The sequence below is a fragment of the Perissodus microlepis genome, chromosome 22 (genome assembly GCF_051167445.1).
Source record: "Perissodus microlepis isolate ML-2025 ecotype Zambia chromosome 22, ASM5116744v1, whole genome shotgun sequence".
NCBI lineage: Eukaryota > Metazoa > Chordata > Actinopteri > Cichliformes > Cichlidae > Perissodus > Perissodus microlepis.
The window spans coordinates 5,019,283-5,039,859 of NC_140481.1; the positions used below are offsets into that span (position 1 = coordinate 5,019,283).

Below are 20,577 nucleotides of genomic sequence, written 5' to 3' on the forward strand. Positions count from 1 at the left end.
ATATTTTTTGGCCTAAGAGGACAGCAGAAATTGCAACAAATATAACAATAGTTGTGTAAACATATTTTAAGTGCACAAAAAGGACCGGATTGGTTATAATGTAAGTACAATAACACAGAGTTATGAAGATACTTGAAAAACAGGTAATTTTAATTTTATATATAACCCCTTTGTAGGAAAAATATTACACATAAGAAACACACGGAAAGTTTTTGGCAGGCGATGACTTTTTGGCACAACACCGGGATTTCTGACTGCACTGGAAGGCACCACAGGTCCATCCTCTCTCCCCATCAGCAGTCCGGTCAACATTTCTCCTGGAACACTTCGTGGAACTTCACCGACTGTCTGCACTTTAACACACCGACATGGATGCCCTCAAGTCTGCTGGAAGAGCTATTATCCGGAGCCCAAGTATGGCGAAACAGTCGTGGACTGCCAGCAAACACAGAAGTAAGAAATACTCGTTAAATTAGCTAAAGGAAAATTAAAAAAAACATAAAAATAAAAGGTAATACCTTCTTCTTCTTTTTACCGTTAGCAACAAATTTAAAATTCCGCCTAGCCGGAGTTTACTTTGCCTGTACCCAATTTACCTTTTTTTCTGTGACAAATAGTGATTAATTAAGACATTTATAGGCTAACTTGACCAAACTTTGGTTTTTGTTTCACAAACGACGTATTGTGCTGTCGGCTGTCACAGCGGGTGGTAAAGAAGGAGTTTGACATCTCTTTTTTTTCTTTAGCTTGAGCAGTTACGTCTCTTTTAGTTTGTCAAAGGAGGGTAAAGGTAAATAGTTTCTCCCGCTTAGTGTTTCTGTTCTGGGGAAACATACAGCGGTTTCTTCCTGCGGAGGCTGAGTAACTGTTTGCAATGCGGTTTATCATGGTGCAGGAATTTTCCGGGAATTCAAGTTATTTTAAAATGAACCACAACAACAAAACTAATTAGAAGTTTTATTTCTAATTTGTGCCATTTCTCGTGGATTATTCACGTGTTTCAAGACTGACTTTTGTGTGTTTCTCACGGTCTTTTACTCAGGTGGGAATTACACCAACTACTTCTTTTGCTTTGTGTTTCGCTAACTAAAAAGGTATTTTTGGATTTCTTGATAATCCCACCTCCCTCTTTCCGCCAACCCTGCCAGAGGAAGTTCAGAGGTCATCGTCAGCACGAGATCTTATTATATTTATATTTCCCCCATTGTATGTTGCTGAAGAGCACTTTGCCAGGGCAGGAGCAGTCACAAGCAGCAGCATTAACATAAAGGTCCTTTAAGAAGGCATTGGCACCCATTGTAGGACTCAAGGGCCACTTTGTAAGCTAAATCTCACTTGATCCTGCCTGTGAAGTTGTGGGGTGGGGGGAATGACCGTGTGGCTTCCAAAGCATGAAAAGTCCACAGCCTGTAACCAAGAGGACAAGCCAGGAATGCTGCGGGGCGAGTCTGTGCACTGCCCCTGTTGGCTTCAAGTCATACTGCTGCTCTTTTGTTTTCCTTTTTTCTTTTTAAATTCCAGAAAGGCTACTGTCACATCTGCAGAGACATTAGAGAGTGACAGGGTGGATAACATAAACACACTGCATTGTTGTGTGTAACCTTAGTTGCTCACCAGGGAAAAGGCAACGCTGCAGAAATTTGAGATGGACACTTCCATATTATGCCTGCACATTACCGCATTAATGGATGAGGCTGAGATGTTAATCTTACATCTTCCCAGCTGTCAGTGGAGAGGTGATATCTGGCTGTATTACATCTGGCAGACACTTTCCACAGTGCGAGTTTCTTCTGCCTGAGTTGTTTGTATGTCTGTGGCAGCCGTTCCGACTGGAAGTGGGCTATTCTGATTGTTCGTGGAATTAACGGCTTCCTGTAAATGTGGCTACTGACCCACTTGTCGTAGAAGTAGAGTATTGAAGTGTGGTCATAGATTACCTGGCTGCAGGGCACGCATTCTTCACCAGCACTGACCCATATCATTCATGCTGGATTTTTAGGTCTGACGTTGCCTTCGTCAGAATCGTCCTACATTTCCATGTACTCGGGGTAGGGATTACTTTGGGTCAGGTGAATGCAGTACAGGGCTCAAGCACCTGAGGACCCAGGCATCATTTCCATTAATGAGACTGTATTACAAACTGTACATAAAAAGATGGTCATAGTTACTGTGACTTCACCAGTTGGTTTTAGGATACTGGTAGTTCGGCTGCTGCCGTGATGTTTTTTTGTTTTTGTTTTTGTTTTTTTAATTATTATTCTATAGGCTAAAAGGGTGTCAATAGAGGAATCGATTAACTCAGCATGCATTGCGTTCTCGCTGTTGATTTTTGTTTTTTAGGTACTCTATTATATTTGTTAACCTGTCATATGTCAATCACCAGTAACCTTCTCTGTCATTGGTACTCGCTTGCCTTTAGTACAGGGTGTATCAAAAAGAATGATCAGATTTCAGAGTGCCGATTGAAAGGCATGCTGTTAGAAAGAGCGGATTCGTGAGTTTCCCATGGATGCCAGTAGGTAGAGTAACAACAGCAGTGGCTGCAGTGACTCCAGACAGCTTGACTATCATCTGGACATGTGCCATGCATCTGGGGGGCGCACCTTAAGTGCTTGCCGAACATTGTAAGTGTCGTATGTAAAACTTTATATTCAGCCATGTATTTTAAAATTTTAGGTTTCTGTGTCCATTACTTTAAAAAAAAAAGCTTTTTGTAATCGGATGATTCATTTAGATGAACCCTGTATAGAAAAGTTGTGATCCACCTATGTCACGTCACTTGTATGCCTCTTTGCATATTCTGTTTTCTCACCATAAGTTTGTGTTAAGAGAAATACAGTCAGCTTATCTAGCTAAGACTTCATCTTCTCTGTTCTTTTGCCCTGGCTTAGACGGCCTATGCCAACAGTGTTAAGGGGACCCCCAAAGTTTATTTGTTTGTGTTGAAGAGCCCTTTTTCCAGGATCCTCTCCAACAGGTGCCACTCTTTAGCTCTGACTGGTTTTCTCTGCAGCTGTATTTCTGTGGTTGCTCTAAACTGGCTGTAATGGACTTTTTGTTGAATAAATATGACTTGTATTAAAATCATCCGGAACGCCATGAGGCTGAAGTTGGAGATTCAGCATGTGGCATTTGATGTGAATGCAACAGCGCTGATCAGTTGTGCTGCATTTCTTTTAGCGGTGATGCTTGCATTTAAAAATCCATGGCTCCTTTTTCCTTTACAATGTTACTGTCTGTCTTCCATGAAATCCCAAACTGCTATGGCAGGTTCTGCACCACATTTATGTAATTATTTAAATTTTATTATATTTTATTCTACTATATCTATATTTAATGGCTAAACTTTACCCGTTAGCTGTTTAACTGTTATGTTGTTATCATTAAGGTAGTGGCTAGCGGCTATGGCTAGTAATAAAACAGTAACATTAATGCTAGAGCTGCACAGCCAGCGTCATCAGTCCTCCCTGTGACTAATGTTACTAGACTGTGTTATTTTAACAGGATAAAACAATTTAATGGTCTCTAAAAAGAGTTATGTTTCTCTTAAAGTCTCAAAATGAAGCTGAAAAAAGTCTGTCATCAACTAGATGGAAAACAGTAGCAACCTACTGTACCAATTCTATTTAACCTGCAACGAACATATGGGAACGTCAGCAGAAGCACAACACTACAGCCTGAAAGTAATGTTGTTGTTTTGTTGTTGTTGTTGTTGTTTTAAGCTACCTGACAATCTTAAAATATTTGTCATACACATTTACCTAAAAGTAATGATACTGTATTATTTTGCAATAGTTAGACAATTTAAAAATGCTCTCTTTGATGATGTTTTTTGTATTATACTACTTTTTTAATGTAAAATTTTAATTAGAAAATATGTCTCATCAATTTATCACAGTTTTCCCCATTTATTTCAAAATGGTATTGCATATTTTCCTGTGTATGAATTTTCGTGATGACAGTCTGCCAACCTGACCACTGCAGAACTGTGTTTGAGACATAAGCAACAATGGATGTTGAGCCAGTCTAACACTTCTGTTTGAAGTGACATCTTCTTGGGACATTATCTCACCTGAATGCAGTTTTTCAGAATCTTGTTTAAAGTCAGGTTTAACATATGACAGCTTTACAGGCAGTAGTTGACTTTTAATTTTTTTTTTATTTTTTTATTCATGTTCCACTTGACTGAAGTGGACAGAACCTGATTGGTCCATTTTGTCAAAAAAAGTTTAACGAACCACAGAGAAGGTTGATAGCCACCGCTGTGATGCCTGTTACCTCTCATAGAGGGTTTAGGTTTTGTTGAGCAAAGCTAATGCAAAGAAAGCCTTGCTATGTGGCTAAGCCTGCTTCATACACTCTTCAGATGAAGGCAACCCTGTTTGTTAATGTGAGCGTAGCCCACCAATCAGAAGGTTGGCCTTCACTGTGAGTTTATACACAAGAACCACTTCTACTCCACAGCACCCTCAGGATTGAAACTCTCTGTATAATATAAGTACTTAAATTAAAATAATTATGTCGCACTTTTCATAGGTAAAAATCATAAAAAGTTTCACAATAAAACACAAGAAATGTGTACAACCTATCATAACAGTGGGAAGCGAATATGTATTTATATATGTTATCATAATCCTGCTTGTGACCACTTAGCTGCTGTATGAAGAGCAGACGGCTGCTGTTGTATACAGGAAGCGTCTCTTTCTGATTTTTACAATGTGATCCTCTCAAAATAAAATCAAATGAACATGCTTCTCCATAGCTGCCCTATTATGGGAGAAACAATGTGTGACTATTTGAGCCAAATGTGTGTAACTGGTTTAGGAACTGGCCAATGTAACAGGTTTAACAGGTTTGTCTAGGTTTAAAGACCTTGCTTGGCACATCAGGTCTTTCACTGATAAACATTTCAGATGCATTCTGCCTCTAATTTACTCGACTTTGCATCTGCAGAGACTTCCAGATGGACACACTCTCACTAATGTGTTTATGTTTTCCCCACATCATTAGAATCCCAAACATAAACTCGGGTGAATTTGGGACTCTGTGCATAATAATTTGAGAGGCGTGCAGGCGTAGATCAGTGAAGGAGGGAGGAAAGTGAAAAGGCAGCAGAGGCTGAGTAAAAGATAATTTGGCACTGGAGGAATCCAGAGTTGTAGGACCACAGTCGGTGGTTTCCCCAGTGATCCAGTGTTTGTTGTAGACACACAAATCAGCCAGGATGCAAATTGCCTGTCAGTTGGACCTTTCTGGATCAGCACCATTGTTGTCACAGTTTACAACTAAGAGTTATTTTGCACTCTGACAAATCAAATGGCTACTCATCCATCAGTGTTGGATGTAATGGATATCTATAGAGCTGAAAACTGAGGCTCTGTCTTCCAATTTTTTTCTCCTCTTATTCTTATCGTTCTCACATTATACCAAGACACTTCCCCCAATACTACAGTGAGAAACCAGTAAGTGATTATTTGCCACATACGGGTGTGATGTTAGTAGCAGGTCACCTGGTTTTTCTTGTTCTCAGTTGACTCGTGCACACAGCTGTTTCCTTTGACGTATAACGGTTGCTGACCTTTTATCCTCAAAGCCTTCTGCATTCTTGGGCTGATTGGTGCCTGATACAGTCTCTGCTGCTGGTGAAACAAACTGAAAACCAGAACAGGTTCTTTATTACAAGCTCAATATTAGCTCTCCAACACTGTCAGTGGAAAACATGCACTGAAACCTGTGTCAGTGAACCACTAAAAGTATCCATTTCTTCTTTGTGTAAATTAAATGTTTTGATGTCCAAGATGTCTAAAATAGAAAACATTAATATCTGCAGTTACTAGCATTACATTTGTTACATTTTCCACTCACTATAATTTATTCCTTAATGTAACACATTTACAGGAGGCAGTCGTGGATACAGAGAAAGGATTTTCTCAGTAATCAGTGTGTTGTAGACTTTTTGACCTGGTTACATTTCATCATAGGTTTCAAAGACTCCCTGATTCCACTTCTCTCATAAAATGAGCGAAACATGAAATGTTTACCAAAAGAGAAGCTGAACTTATTTGTTATGAAAATTAAATTTGTTTTCAGCTATTTCCAGGTGGCCTATTATGCTTTTGTATATTATTGTTTTCTGACAGTGATGGACGCTCACGTTAAATAGGGTCAGCGTTTGTACAAGCTCAGTTTTTCTTTCTACACAGCTCTGTGTGATGTAAAAGATTGGGAGCGTTCTTCATATGATCAGCTGCTTTACACATAGATTGAATAGGCCTCCTCTTGGCCACTCTTATAACAACCAACCGCGTCAGAAACGTTACAGAGTAGGCATGCTGAAAAGTAATAATAACCAATTTTTATTTGAAAGCGCCTTTCAAACTTTCACTTAACAATATAATAAAATACATTATAGAACAATGAATACGAAGAAAAATAAGAAAACAAAAGCACAAGGTAAAATAAACAAACAGTGTCTTCTGTCTGCTCTTGGAACGTCCTCTAGCCTGTGTTCCAGCTGTTTTGAGGCCTCAGAGGTGATGATTAAGTGATATTTTGACAGTGTGCCCTGACAGCTTTAGTTGCTTACACAAATCGACTTGACTTGATGGTGTTTGCTGGTATTGATGACTGAGGCTACCTGCCTCTGCCTTCAGCACCTTGGTATGGCTATCCCCCAGAGCCTTTGGGCAGCTGCTGAGAAGATGTTCCAAAGAGCCTCTTCCAGAGCAAAGGGTGCAGGAGGGTGTCTCACTCTTTCACCAAACTTCATGCACTGCCTGCACCAGGAACAGGACCCACTTTAAGTCTGCATGCATGATGTTTCCCCAGGTGATCCTGTACTGCAGGATACCTCCCATCTTGTTCATGCTCCTCGTTGCCAGAGCCCCAGTGTTCTGCCAATTTCCTCTTCCTCTACACCTGCTAGGATGTCTTCCTAGAGTCGGTGATGTTCCTCCTTGAGTTTTGCTTTGTTGACGTGGGTCTGAAGTGGGAACTAGTTAACCCAAGTTCACTCTACTTATCACCATGGTGCCCACCAGTGCCTTTTGTCTCAGGCGTGATTCTGCTTTCCCAACTTTGGATCTCTTGGCACTGTTAACATAAACTCCAGCTGATGACGCTCTGCAGTCCCTGTACTTAAACACTTTATGTTTGATTATTTTGTAGCCGATATTGTTACTATAAATAACGGCCTGATGATAACGATGATGATGATATCTGACGCTTTCACACGTGCTTTGGCTGTGTTAATATGAACACCTGTTTTTATAACAGTGTACATGTGACAGAAAATAAGGAAAATCACATTGAGTTTCCTTCTAAGACTTTAAGATCTTAAGATCTCTTGGTCCAGTTTGTGTAGTCTGCATTCAAAATGTATGTGTGTGAACATGTACCAGCATGAGTGTGTGGTATGTACTACATCCCAGAGGAGGGAAATGCTAGGAGGGTGAAATTCTAGGTAATAATGGTGGATTGAGTTTTTTCCCCCTTCCTTCACCCCCCCCCCCCTTTTTTTTTTCTTCTCTGATGAAAGTGCAAACAGTATTACAGGTTCAGGGTCGGCCAGCGCCACACAAAACCTGATAAGAAATCACACAGAGGTAGAAGCTGTTCCTTCAGTAGTTACACTTTAAACAGTCTTTTTCAGAGAAATTTTAAAAATGGAGACAGTAATGCACTTTGAGAACGACACATGATTCATGCTGTTGGAGAGATCGCTGATGTTACCACACTTTCCTCTTATCACAGCGTGTCACAGTGCATGTACAACTTGCTCCAAACTCTTCATGTTTTTTATTGTCGAGCCCTATAAGCTATTTGGAAGATGAAATATTTACTTTACGCCTCAGCACCTCTGACCTAGATACCCTGTTTTGCCTTTCCTCTTCAGCGAGGGAGCACATGAAGTGGGCCAACTCTAAGTTCAACACAGACTGTTTACATTTCTTCTGATTTGTGTTTTTCTCAAAGTCTTTGAATGTTGCACGAGCCTTATTTATTTTGGAACATGAACCCTGGGAAAAAGCAGATAAATATTTGATGTTTGCAACGCTTGATGTTTGACAAGAACGTCGTTACAGTTGATCAGAGTATCGGCCGCTCCCGCTCTTCTCCGCAGAGCTCCCAGAGAACTGGACAGACACGCGGGAGACCATCTTAGAGGGCATGACCTTTAACCTTCGACATCTTGGCATGACACTGGTGGACCAACCCAAAGGAGAGGAGCTGTCAGCAGCTGCTGTAAAGAGGATTGTTGCCACGGTCAGAGATCGCTCATTCACAGTTTACATTATCTCCACTTTTGACTGCTCTGCTTTGATTTCCTGCCAAAATCAACAACAGCAGTGTAAGAAAAACAATCCAGTGGCTTTTAAGACTACCGCTTTAATTATTATCATTATTTTTTTCTTAAAATAGAACATCTAAAATTGTTAAGCTCTCTTAAATTTCACAAACATACTGACATTAAGACTTTCATCATGTCCTCACCACCATCTGCATGTTTATAAACTCTGGATCAAATTTAGTTTAAAGCTACTCTCTGTATCTTACTGTGCCTGTTTCCATACATCCTCACACTAAATCCTGATAAATAGTAAATGCAGGGTTTTTTGAAAGTGTCTGGTGATTAATAATGTACAATGTTGTCTCTAGCGTACCACCAGAAATAGACATTGTAGAAGAGCTGAGTAGTCCATGTAAGCAGTGTGCGGACGTTTTGCATTTCGGTCATAAAACAATCATCAGTTTCCGCTGCGTTATTTTCCCCATGACAGGCTAAAGCCAGTGGGAAGAAACCTCAGAAGGTCACTCTTAAGGTTTCTCCTCAGGGAATTGTCCTACATGACAGCTCAACAAATAAACTCCTGGAAAACGTGTCCATATACAGGTATGTGTAGAACGACTGGTTTTGTAATTTTATTTCATTACTTAAGTAATTTGAAATAGATTCTCCCTGGTGGGTGTCATTGAAACCAAAAAGTCACATATGAAAGTCTCAGACGAGTTCCAGTGTCAGTACCGTGACCTAAAGGTCCAGTACAGGGGTGTGTACTAGGAGGCTGAGGGGTTGCCAGTGTTTACGCATTTTTAAAAAAAATCAACATTGTATTAATCTTTGACAAAAAACATACTAACACGGCAGGTCAATCCGTCTTCAACTGTTTTTTAGTCTTTCTGTGTAAATCTCATTCTTGCTTCCGGAAAGTTTGAGCATATTTGTGCTGTCAAAAAAAAAAGCATTGGATCTCTGTACGCTGTTTGTCTAACCTGTTGTCTCTGGTCTGCAGGATATCCTACTGCACGGTGGATAAACTACACGATAAAGTCTTTGCTTATATCGCACAAAACACCCTGAATGGAACCCTGGAGTGCAACGCCTACCTCTGCTCAAAGAGGAAAGTGGTGAGTTTAGAGCACGTACACCACGAGTCAAAGGTCTGGACACACCTTCTCATTTAATGGCTTTTCTTTATTTTCATGACTATTTACATTGTAGACTCTCACTGAAGGCATCAAAACTATGAATGAACACATATGGAATTATTTTGTAAACAAAGTGTGAAATAACTCAAAACATGTTTAATATTTTAGATTCCTCAAAATACCCCCTTTGCTTTGATTACTGCTTTGCACACTCTTGGCATTCTCTCCATGAGCTTCATGAGGGAGTCATCTGAAATGGTTTTCCAACAGTCTTGAAGGATTTCCCAGAGATGCTGAGCACTTGTTGGCCCTTTTGCCATCACTCTGCGCTCCATCTCATCCCAAACCATCTCGACTGGGTTTAGGTCAGGTGACCGTGGAGGCCATCTGGTGCAGCACTCCATCACTCTCCTTCTTGGTTAAATAGACCTTACTCAGCCTGGAGGTGTGTTTGGGGTCATTGTCCTGTTGAAAGATAAGTGGTGGTCCAACTCAGCACAAACTGGATGGGATAGCATGGATGCTGTGGTAGCCATGCTGCTTCAGTGTGCCTTCAATTTTGAATAAATCTCACAACACTGTCAGCAGCAAAGCACCCCCACACCATCACACCTCCTCCTCCATGCTTCACATGGTGGGAACCATGCATGTAGAGACCATCCATTCACCTTTTCTATGTTGCACAAAGACACTGCAGGTGGAACCAAAGATCTCAAATTTGGACTCATCAGACAAAAGCACAGATTTCCACTGGTCTAATGTCCACTCCTTGTGTTTCTTGGACCAAACAAATCTCCTCTGCTTGTTGCTTTTCCTTAGTCATGGTTTCTTAGCAGCTATTTGAACACAAAGGCCTGATTCGTGCAGTCTTCTCTGAGCAGTTGATGTATAGATGTGTCTGCTGCTGGAACTTTATGTGGCATTTATCTGGGCCCTAATCTGAGTGGCTGTTAACTTGTGATTTCTGAGGCTGGTGACTCAGATGAATTTATTCTGGGCTGGGCGGTCATCATGTGAACCAGTTTCACTGTCGTGCTTGGTTGATGATTTTTGCGACTGCACACATTGAAAGTTTTAGCAATATTCCAGGCTGACTGACCTTCAGTGCTTAAAGTAATGATGGACTGTCACTTCTCTTTACTTAGCTGATTGGTTCCCAACCCCATAAAGAAGGCAAGAAATTCCACAGATGAACCCTGACATGGCACACCTGTGAGGTGAAAACCATTTCAGGTGACTACATCATGAAGCTCACTGAGAGAAGGCCAAGGGTTTGCACCGTCAACAAAGCGAAGGGTGGCTGCTTCGAGGACTCTAAAATAAAAGACATGTTTAAAGTTATTTATATATTTTTTTCTTTGTTACATGATACCATATATGTGGCTTCATATATTTGATGTCTTCAGTTTGCATCTAAAATGGAGAAAGTAGTAAAAATTAAGAAAAGACATTAAATGAGAAGGTGTGTCCAAACTTTTTAACTTTTCAGTTTAAATTCAAAGTTTCTCAATAACTCAAATATTTAGCATATCTTCCTCTGTGGCTGTGGGGGATCATTACCTTCCTGATGATGTAATGACCCACATTCAGCCATCATTCGTCCTGTAACTGGCTCTCTCAAGTGTCTTGCTGTCACCATAGCTCTTCCTCTTCATCCCGAAGAGGAAATCCTAGAAGTTAAGCTCCTGTCGTCTTCCTGTCTTTTCCTTGGTGTTGAAAACAGAAGGGCACTTTTCCTCTCATCTTACTTGCTTCCTCACTCCGCTCTTTTTTTCTCCCAGGATAACATGAGAATACTCTGCTTCCTTAATATGTGCTCCTCTATCTATCAGTGGGGTTCTGAAGAGATTTGGGATGACCTCTCTGTGTCCTCTACTCAATGAGAGGAGTGCTTCAGGACTCATAGTTCAAAATAATACCTTTTTTAAAAAAAATGACATGACAATGGCATAAAGTTGGAAAAAAAACTGCTGGTCTTAAACTAAAAAAGATAATAATAAAGAGAAGTATACGAGGACCGCTTTAAAAAACCAACTAAAGCAGGGAAATGAAAGTGAAAGCGAGCTTATGAGGTTAATAATGTGCTGAACAAAGACACATTTTTGTAGTTTTTCCTCTATACATTGTTTGATTTTTAAAAGAAATAATCAAAATATGATTGAAGTAAAGTGTGATTGAAGTGCAGACTGTCACCTTTTCAGGGGTTTAATAAAAGTTTCCATTAACGGCTCAGCAGTTGCAGCCATTTTTATTCAGTCCCCCATTTCCAGAGGCTTAAAAGTAATTGGACAGTTGATTGTCATGCAGTTAAACCCCTTGAATTTAAGCTGAAAGTCTGTAATTCATTCAAATAATAATTAATTATTTGACTTAAAGCCCCAAAGTGACCTTTTTTCTTTTATGTGACAGTGACGACGGACTGTGGACAGAGATCAAGAGCTATCCTTTTTTGTACTCACATCTTTCAGTCATATAAATATAAAGCATTGCTGTTGAATGGCAACATTTTATAACCATTTTTACAGCTGTCCATGTTATAAATATAACTTTGTTACCTGAGATAAAGCATTTAGTGTTGTAAACTACATTTTCTATCTTGATGGTCATGCAAAGTTTTCTTGGACGGTCAACAGCAGTCAGAGAAGCAGAGTTCTTTAAGTTAGTGCTCTGTTTGTCATCCTCTGTTTGTGTCTTTTTCTCCTGTCCTCCAGGCTCAGGCTGTGGCGCTAACAGTAGCCCAGGCCTTCACAGTAGCTTTCGAGCTCTGGCAGGTGTCCAAAGAAGGTAGGCATCACACACTTCTCCATTCAAGTCCTGGAAATGACACGCATATAGGCACCGTCTGTGGAGGGGTTGTTTTATCAGGAGACTGTCTGTGTTTGTCCTTGTTTCACCAAATATGTTGATATGTGCTGTAAACAGGTCCTGACCTGCTTGTGTTGTGTTTCCTCTTATCTGTTTTTTAGAGAAAGGGAAGAGAGCAAAGTCTGGGTCCGCTGGAGAGGCTAGCAGCAGTTCTCATTCAGAGAGATCGAACAGCTTTGGGAGTTTGAAAGGGACAGGTAAAAAAAAACAAGATGCAAAGCATAAAGGAGCTGTAGCCACATGAGGTCATTTGTGTTATGTAGTCATTCACAAATGGTGTCAAAAACCAAAAAAGGTACTTGGCAAAGTTGTTTTCTTTATCTTTTTTGGCTGCAAAATGAAAGCATAAAATTTCATCTAGTAATTTATATTTATTACTGATGCTCATGTGGGAAACAGACCTCAGGCAGTATTAAAACTTTAGACCCTCCTACTGTTCGTACACAGAGGTCTGAGGGATCCACTATTTTCTGAAGTTTGATTGTTTAGTAGGTGATTTCATACTTGTTGATCTCTAATGTGAGAGCAGGGTAGGTTTGCAGCATAAGTTACCATAGCGATGTCCAGATAACCCAGTTTCCTAGATAAGACAAAATTCTGCTTTGTAGCACAGGCCTCTGGTCGTTTTTTATAATCTCACTGACATGTGGTGCTCATCATTTTATCCAGTGTGTAAAATTCTTAAATTTCCCACAGAATTTCATTGTGGGTGTTAAAGAAACACCCTCTATGCTCACAACAAACTTTACGAGGGGCTTTGGCCCCGTGTTTGTACTTTCAGGCAGCACATACAGGTGATTGGTCCAGTTTGTGAGCACAAGCCATGTTGTGTGGCCTAAAGTTTTCAGCTTTAGTTCTACGTACTGTTCACAGAACGTGATCAGCTGGGAAATAAACCTCCATGGCACATCTGCCTTTTTTGTTTTTCACAGTAGAGGGTATGTGGTGCTTCAGGCTTTTATTCGTCAGCCCTCACTGGTTAAAATAATTATTTTACACCTGTAGTCCCATGGTCAAAGAGTTATATTCCCGCAGACACACAGGCTTAATAGACGTCTGGCCTCTCTGTTCCTGTGAGAATGTAATTCTTGCTTTTGAAACTGGAGGTTTGTGACGTTGGCATTTAGCCTTTCACAGATATTACACGGCTCAATGCAGCACAGTTTGTGAAACAATTTATTGTAACCAATTTCAACTAAAATCTAACTAACTGTGAAACCAATTTATTCATGACTATAGACATAAAAGGACATGGAAAACCTTTGCATGCTTTAACATTATATTGCCACAGAGATGCAGAAACAGACATGGCACGATGATCTGCCCCATCATCATTTTTAACTGCCCCCTCTGTCACTTCATCCTGGTGTGGATGCTGCACTGTGTCTTGCTCTGATCTGTTATTATAACACCAATCAGTTGTCATTCCATCTCTTTTCTATTAGATGTGGCTACAGATATGTTGTTGGACTTGGAGAAGAGTGTGAATGTGGCAGTGGAGACCAATGGAAACATTGGAGAGGATCAGCTGGATAACCACAGACAGACCTCCGAGTCCAACAACAATCCTGCCTGGGTGAGTCCGTCCTCTCGCTTTGTGTCTGTGTTGACTGTGAATCACTTACAAATGACCGTTCTTTCATATTCCGATGTTGACCACCCTCAGTTTGAGAGCTGGATTTTTCCCGACTCAGTTTGGATCTCCAGCTTTTGGAAAGATTTGCTTTAAATTTCCCTTGTTTGTGCCAGCACCACACACACTATGCTTTTCCCTGAGTTAATGTTAAGGACTTTTCTTGCAGGAAATAGAAGATGGTTTGGATGAAGCCTTCTCCAGGTGAGATATTTGATTCTAAAGTCTTAAAATAATCTGAAATTAATCCTAGGTGATTTTCTTTGATCCCTGTTCCCAATAAAACATCCCCAAAACACAAAATCTGCCTCTACCTCTGTACTGTAGTTCCTACTTGTACTGCTTGGCTCTATGTCGCCACTTACTGGTGATTTCAGTGTACTGCAGACCGCAAACCCTCTGAGATTATCCCTTCATTTATATTTTTATATCGTCAGAGAACAGAGGTTTGACAGTTGGTGAGAAATGATTTCATAGCTGAACTTTAAACTGTCCTCAATCTGCTGTGTGTTTGTGTCTCCAGCTGTGCTCTGGATAGCTATGGTTCATTTCCAGGTAAAGTTGAGAAATTGTTATCACAAGCCTTACATAGAGTGGTAGTCCCAGTTACTAACCTGACATCAGTCCATTTCATTCAATCACCTCCAAACCCGAAAACCCAGATTACAGGTCAGAGACGCGAGTCGCTCGGGGTAACATGACCTCCTCCGTCTTTTATTTCCTGTCAGATGCCTTTGTTGTCGATGGGTTTTGTGTTTGATTCGATGTATTGAATTTCAGTCAAAATGAAAAATGTTATTATCTCAACCCATTTCATCATCACCACAAACATGACTGTGTCTGTCTGATAACCCTCCTCTGTGATGTGTAGTGTGTGTTTTGGCTGAAGCGGTGGGGATGGTGCGACTCCACTCCACACAGCGGGGCTTTTGTCGAGCAGTTCCCGTGTCTGAAAGTGGAGCAGTGGGTCACTTGAACTCATTTACGGATCAACACCGTTTATCCCGCAGTTCAAATGAAGTGAATGTGAAGTAATCCCACTGACCTCTACCCAGACTCTGCAGACATTGAGAGAGAGAAAGGGATGTTTCAGACATAACGGAGCAGACTGAGGGTGTAGTTACATAAACGAGTCTGAGAGGCTGAGCTGCAGTGAATTAAAATCAGCAGAAAACTGAATGCTGGGAGTCGAAGCAGCTCTACTTGCTATTAAGCCCTGAGGGTCGAGAGGATAAGAGTAGGAAACAGAATGACGGCTAGTTCTCATCATACTGCCCGTTACTGTTTACATGAGCTGCTGATGCCTTCTTGTTTCTTCTATTTTATTTGACTTCATTCTGATGGAGGTTGAAGGGAATTTCCTTCTTTTTCTGCCTCAATATGGAAATATCAGAGTTCAATTTTAATCCCAGCTCTGTTCAATCTAATTCCAGTTTCCAGGCAGAGGTTTTGTTTTTGCTTGGTTGAGACCATATTCAGCGCAACTCTGTCAACAATCAGGGCTGTGCTGAACTCATTGGTCCCATTTTAAAGAGACCAAAAGCAGTGATGAATTGAGCTGTTTCCAAATGTTTTAGTGGATTTGTTCAGGATTATTTTGTCTTTTGTAACCAAAAATCACACCGCAAAGCTGTTTTAGGACATTATTTAGCTGCTGTTTTGTTTTTTTTGTTTTTTTTTAAAGCTCTTTATTTGAGTATTAAGAAACAGACCTGTACATTACTGGTTTTGGTCTTTTCATGGGATTGGTTCACACCAAAGTAGAAGAATTTCTGCTTGCTTGCATTCTTTTAAATGGGAGCTGTTGTTGACCATTGACGGTTGTTTCTCTTTCCCTCAGACTGGCAGTGTCACGTACTAACCCCCAGGTCCTGGACATTGGGGTGACCCCCCAAGATTGGCTCATTGAACCAGACTGGGATGGCACCAATGGAAACACTCCCAACACTGTCAGCCCATTTGAGGATGACTTCTTGGGCTTCTGACCACTGCTGCACTGCTGTGAGAGAGTCAACGACTAAGAGGGGGAGGGGTGGTGGTGTCTTCCTATGAATTAACCAGATATCAGTGTGTATTTAAGATGAGTTTACTGTACATCTGCAAGGGAATGAAGTGTTGTGAGCTCTGAGATGAAGTTTGCCCTCTCCACCTTGTTGTACTCTTCACATGAGCAGTTCTTCCTCTTTCTTTGTGGAAACAGCACAGGCCGCTGCCCCTGTGCACCAAAGCAATAACAGCCTTTAATGTTACCCCATCTCCTCCCATATTACACTGCACAGCGTTACTACTAACTTATGTTCTTCTGTCAGCACTTGTTCTCCTTTGTTTACTTTTGTTTTCTTGTTTCTCCCTAATCAGTGTTTTTTTTGTATGTGTTTAGTTCTAATTTATAGTTGAATAATTATTTTTTTATGAATGAAGTAAGTATATATTCTGACTGATATACAGACAGTAACACCGGGCCTTAATAACAGCAGGACAATCAGCTATTCTCTAAGTGAAATCTGCTTTGGTTGCAAAAAATTACAGTTGTTTAATGTTTATAATCTTGTTGCACTTGTATTTATATGAAATCTCCCAGCGACTCATTTACAACACGATATAAGCTTTGCTGTTTCAGTGCAGCAGTGTAACAGTGCTGAATGAAGCCCAGGTATGTTCACAGTCTATTGTGGCCATTTCATTTTGCTGGAAATATTCCAGTGTTGTATAGAAATAAAATATAATCATGAATATATCATTTTTATAGCCGTGTTTTGGTCTGTTTAAGATTACACTAGTTAGAATCATTTGTAAAAATGCAGAAGAAGAAATGGAAAACATATATAATATTGATATAGATATCTTTATTTATTTAGTTATTTTTTACCAGAACACGTGAGAAAGACATGAATTTGACTTTGAAAGATTTCCATATTGAACATTTCCATATTGTTATTGCTGCACTTCACAGGTTAGACTCTTTATTTTTCTCATGCTGGTTCAGCTCCTCAGCTTAGACACCTTTGGATAGTCCTTTCCCCTTTTTAAGCCCACTGTCTTTCCATTGGCTACTCATCATAAACAAGAGGTTTGAAGAGAAGGTGGGTGGGGCTTCTGTGGTCAAATGCAGACATGACCACATAAGGAATATCTGCTCTCATTTGAGGAGCTGTCTGAACCTTTTTGTGTTGACTGTCACGTCTATTTGATCCATAGCCATTTAAGCAAAAGATGTGTGTTTTGTTGTATTAACTAATTACTGTGGAAAGTAAAAATCAAAGTGATTTAGTGGTCATCAGAAGTTTTTTAGAATTTGCATACTGACGATGATTCATCACATTTTGACACACTGCTCTCCCCTACATAAGCTGCCTTTACAGGTTAAAAGTATCCGTACTAGTATTGGTATCAGCAATGCTTGCTCTGTATTTACTTGGTATTGGATTGATACTAAAATCTGGACACAGCCATAGTGAAGCCTTTGGAACAGCTACAGAATCATACTATAAGGAAGGACCTCTTGAATGAAAGTGTGAGTCAATGCACGGGCAGCAGGGGGCAGCCCTGTCAAATGAAATCAATCCCACGCAGTACACTTGAGATGACTGCTCTTTGAATTCTTAGCAGCATCTAATGCTGGTCACATCTTCAGCTCTGGACCAAGACAATCATTTGTGCTCTCCACTGCCACACAATGATGTCTAATTCTGTTTAATAAGCCCACCCTGTTGTTCTCGATTCAAAGTGACAGCGTAGGTCAATAAATGCAACTTTATGAGCTCTGAGAGGGCTTGTCATAAAGAGGAAAGGATGCTTTGTGTCAAATTGATCTATAAACCACAAGCAAGTGGACATGATATCAGGGAGAGAGGACACCGGGACCTGTCTGGCTGCCCCATCACACACACGTTCCTTGCCACGTTCTGTATTCGACCCATGTGTGAAGAGGACTCTGGAGGGCTGAAAGTCACACGGTCTCCCCCCTTTCTCTCTCTAACAGGCTGTGGCTCAGTGAAGCAGGGGCTTTTTTACAATTCGTCCCGACAAGCTTACTTAACCACCTGCATTATTTAACAGTCTTTCCTCAAAGGGAGCTCCAGCTCTCCGTCTCCGCTCTCTGTAAGTTTGATGAAAGCGTGCACAGTGGAGAAAGGGAAAAAAAAATCCAGGCAAAAGTCGCCTCTCCCTCAAAAAAAAAAAAAAGGGACAGGTACTGTAAGCACGAACACTTAAAAGGCAATAACAGCTAAAGACTCAGCGAGCCTTTGGGCATCAAGGTCAAGCGACAGCAGGTGGATAAAAACTGTGGTATATGACATATATTTAGAGAAAACTCAACGGACAGTAAGATGGGAAGATTTTACTTTTTGGGTTGGAATTTAAATATATATATATATATATATATATATATATATATATATATATATATATTACATTCAAGTGAATATTACATTTTCTGAAGAATACTACACCAGGGAAAACCTTCTAAAAGGAAGTACTTATCTAAAATTCAGGTACCTTACCTGTTTTTCCTCCATTGCTCTGCTTTTAAGGTTTCTGGTATAAACCTCAGTGCATTCCTTAAGGGGGAAAAACACAGAACAAATTGCCTGCAAAAAGGTACTTCTTCTCCTCTAAGGTAGAGAGGAAGATAATATATATAAGCACTTTTTTGTTTTGCCTAGAGTGAGATGAAAAGTTTGATATCATATCTTTTAGGTGCGAAGCTACACCAAGTTGGGTATTTTAGCATGCTGGGCTTTGAAAATGAGCTACACAGCTGTAGACTAACTGAACATGAGGACAGAGGAGCTTGTTGGAGGGTTTTTTTAACTGTTCTCTTCCAAAACAAACCAGCAGTGAATATTACATGAATAATAATTCTTTAACCTTGTATTGATTTTACCCTGATTTAACCTCTGTTGCTGTGGAGGTTAAACTTGCTGATTGTTAGAAACAAATGGTTTTATTCACAAGGGCAAGGCTGATAGCATTCATATCTGTTAATAGCTAGATACAGTTAAATCCATATGTTTTTGAACAACAATGCCTGCACACCACCACAGTGGATTTAAACGGTCAATGTGTGATTCAGATTTTGAAAAATTTAAAAAGTAAACAGACAGACTATATAGGGTGCCATTTGTAAACTGAAACATGCTGAAATTAACAGCAACATCTTTCCACATTTAGCTCAAAACCCTACAAAAAATATTAAATCTAAATAAATTAGCTAACGTGCAAATTTATTGTATGGATCAACAGAAATACCAAAACACAAGCTTTACGAAAACCTCCGGCGCTAAAGTGTGCCGGTAGTGGTCAGGTTGTTTCTGCTCTCCCCTGACGGTCACTTCTCACCACCATCAGCTGCTTCACTTCTTGCCTACCAGCATGTCCAGAGAGACCTCCACTAAAGTTCTATTTTGACTTGAAAATAGCAATGAATGAAATTCTTGTTGCACACTAAACATCATTTACTTTCTGAAGGTCTGTACAGCGCATGTCCTTTGTCTCTGTTTATAAATATCCCAGGTAAACTTGCTTAGCTGAGGTCTCTCTATCATCTCATAGCTGTAGGTGTCTAAAGTCATTAAAGCCTAAAATGGTTGTGTTCACAAGATTAAAGATAGTGGACAGGATAAAATCACCATTCAAATCTAATAAAAACAGATCATAAAATGTGCAAACTTTCAAACAAAATAAGGTTTTAAAAAAAGCTGCAATTTTCCAAAAAGATTTCTATTCAGGATTGTTGAGCACCATGTCTCCCTGTTACCCTAACCCCAGCTTCATACCGAGCATGCACCGAGCACCATTGATCTCGTCCTCTCATTCTCTGAAAGAAAGCAATTAAGAGTATTTTCCTAAATGTCAGTTTGTTTAACTGTCATGCTGCTCGCCATGGCCTTTTCCCTTTTTCAATCACACACGCTGATGGAAACATGCAAGTGCAAACATGCTGCAAGAGGGACTAGACTGGACGATGGTCATAAGCATGTTGAATACAAGTTGCTAGTTTATACTCAACAGTAAAATCTCACGGGTAAACAGATTTTGCAGCGGTCAACGAGGGTATACGGTGGTTATGTCATACGCACGCACACAAATAACTTCACAGAGTGTGTGCTCAGTGTAATTGAATAGCTGAGACAAGCACTGCAGTAAAGCTGGCCAAGCATCGAGTAAACATTTACACAAACTAATCCATAGCTTTGGAGAAAATTAATCTACAGTGGCTGCAATTGATTCGTATTTTAATTCGCATATCTGGTAAATTTCATCCATGAAGGGACCTGCTTGCTGTAGTCCACGGGTTAGAAACGGATTTGAATTTCACCTCCTTTTTCCCTCTGTCAGTCGACTTCAGTGGCTGCAAAGGGAAGCAGCGGTGGGGGTGGGGGTCAGTTTAAAGTGCCACAGATAAAGAATGAATGTGTGTCCCTCTTCGCGTCCTTGTCTTCATCTTTGACATCCGTGGCACATCAGACAGACACCATCCAAGCTTCAGCCATCCAAGGCAGGCACCGACCGCATCATTAGGCTCCATCAGCCTCCTCTGACAATCTTTGCAGTCGTCATCTGCCACCGCTGTTTACCCCATTCATTATAAAGCAAATATCGCCGTTTTATTTGACACAGCAACCATTAGCAGCTGTGTGTGTGTG

General features: G+C 40.4%; 1 protein-coding gene across 2 annotated transcripts; it reads left to right on the plus strand.

Annotated features, from left to right (window-relative positions):
- Window positions 1–291: 291 nt before the first annotated feature.
- On the plus strand, window positions 292–16,667 carry ldlrap1a (low density lipoprotein receptor adaptor protein 1a). Of its 2 annotated transcripts, XM_084919748.1 has the most exons (10): window positions 292–453; window positions 8,123–8,265; window positions 8,781–8,893; window positions 9,294–9,408; window positions 12,141–12,213; window positions 12,396–12,491; window positions 13,740–13,870; window positions 14,097–14,131; window positions 14,451–14,482; window positions 15,768–16,667. In XM_084919748.1, exons 1-10 carry the CDS (start codon window positions 369–371, stop codon window positions 15,812–15,814), a joined length of 870 nt encoding a protein of 289 aa, XP_084775874.1. In that variant the 5' UTR covers window positions 292–368; the 3' UTR covers window positions 15,815–16,667. The 2 variants fall into 2 exon arrangements, with proteins under 2 accessions (XP_084775874.1, XP_084775873.1); XM_084919747.1 differs by lacking the exon at window positions 14,451–14,482.
- Window positions 16,668–20,577: the final 3,910 nt, after the last annotated feature.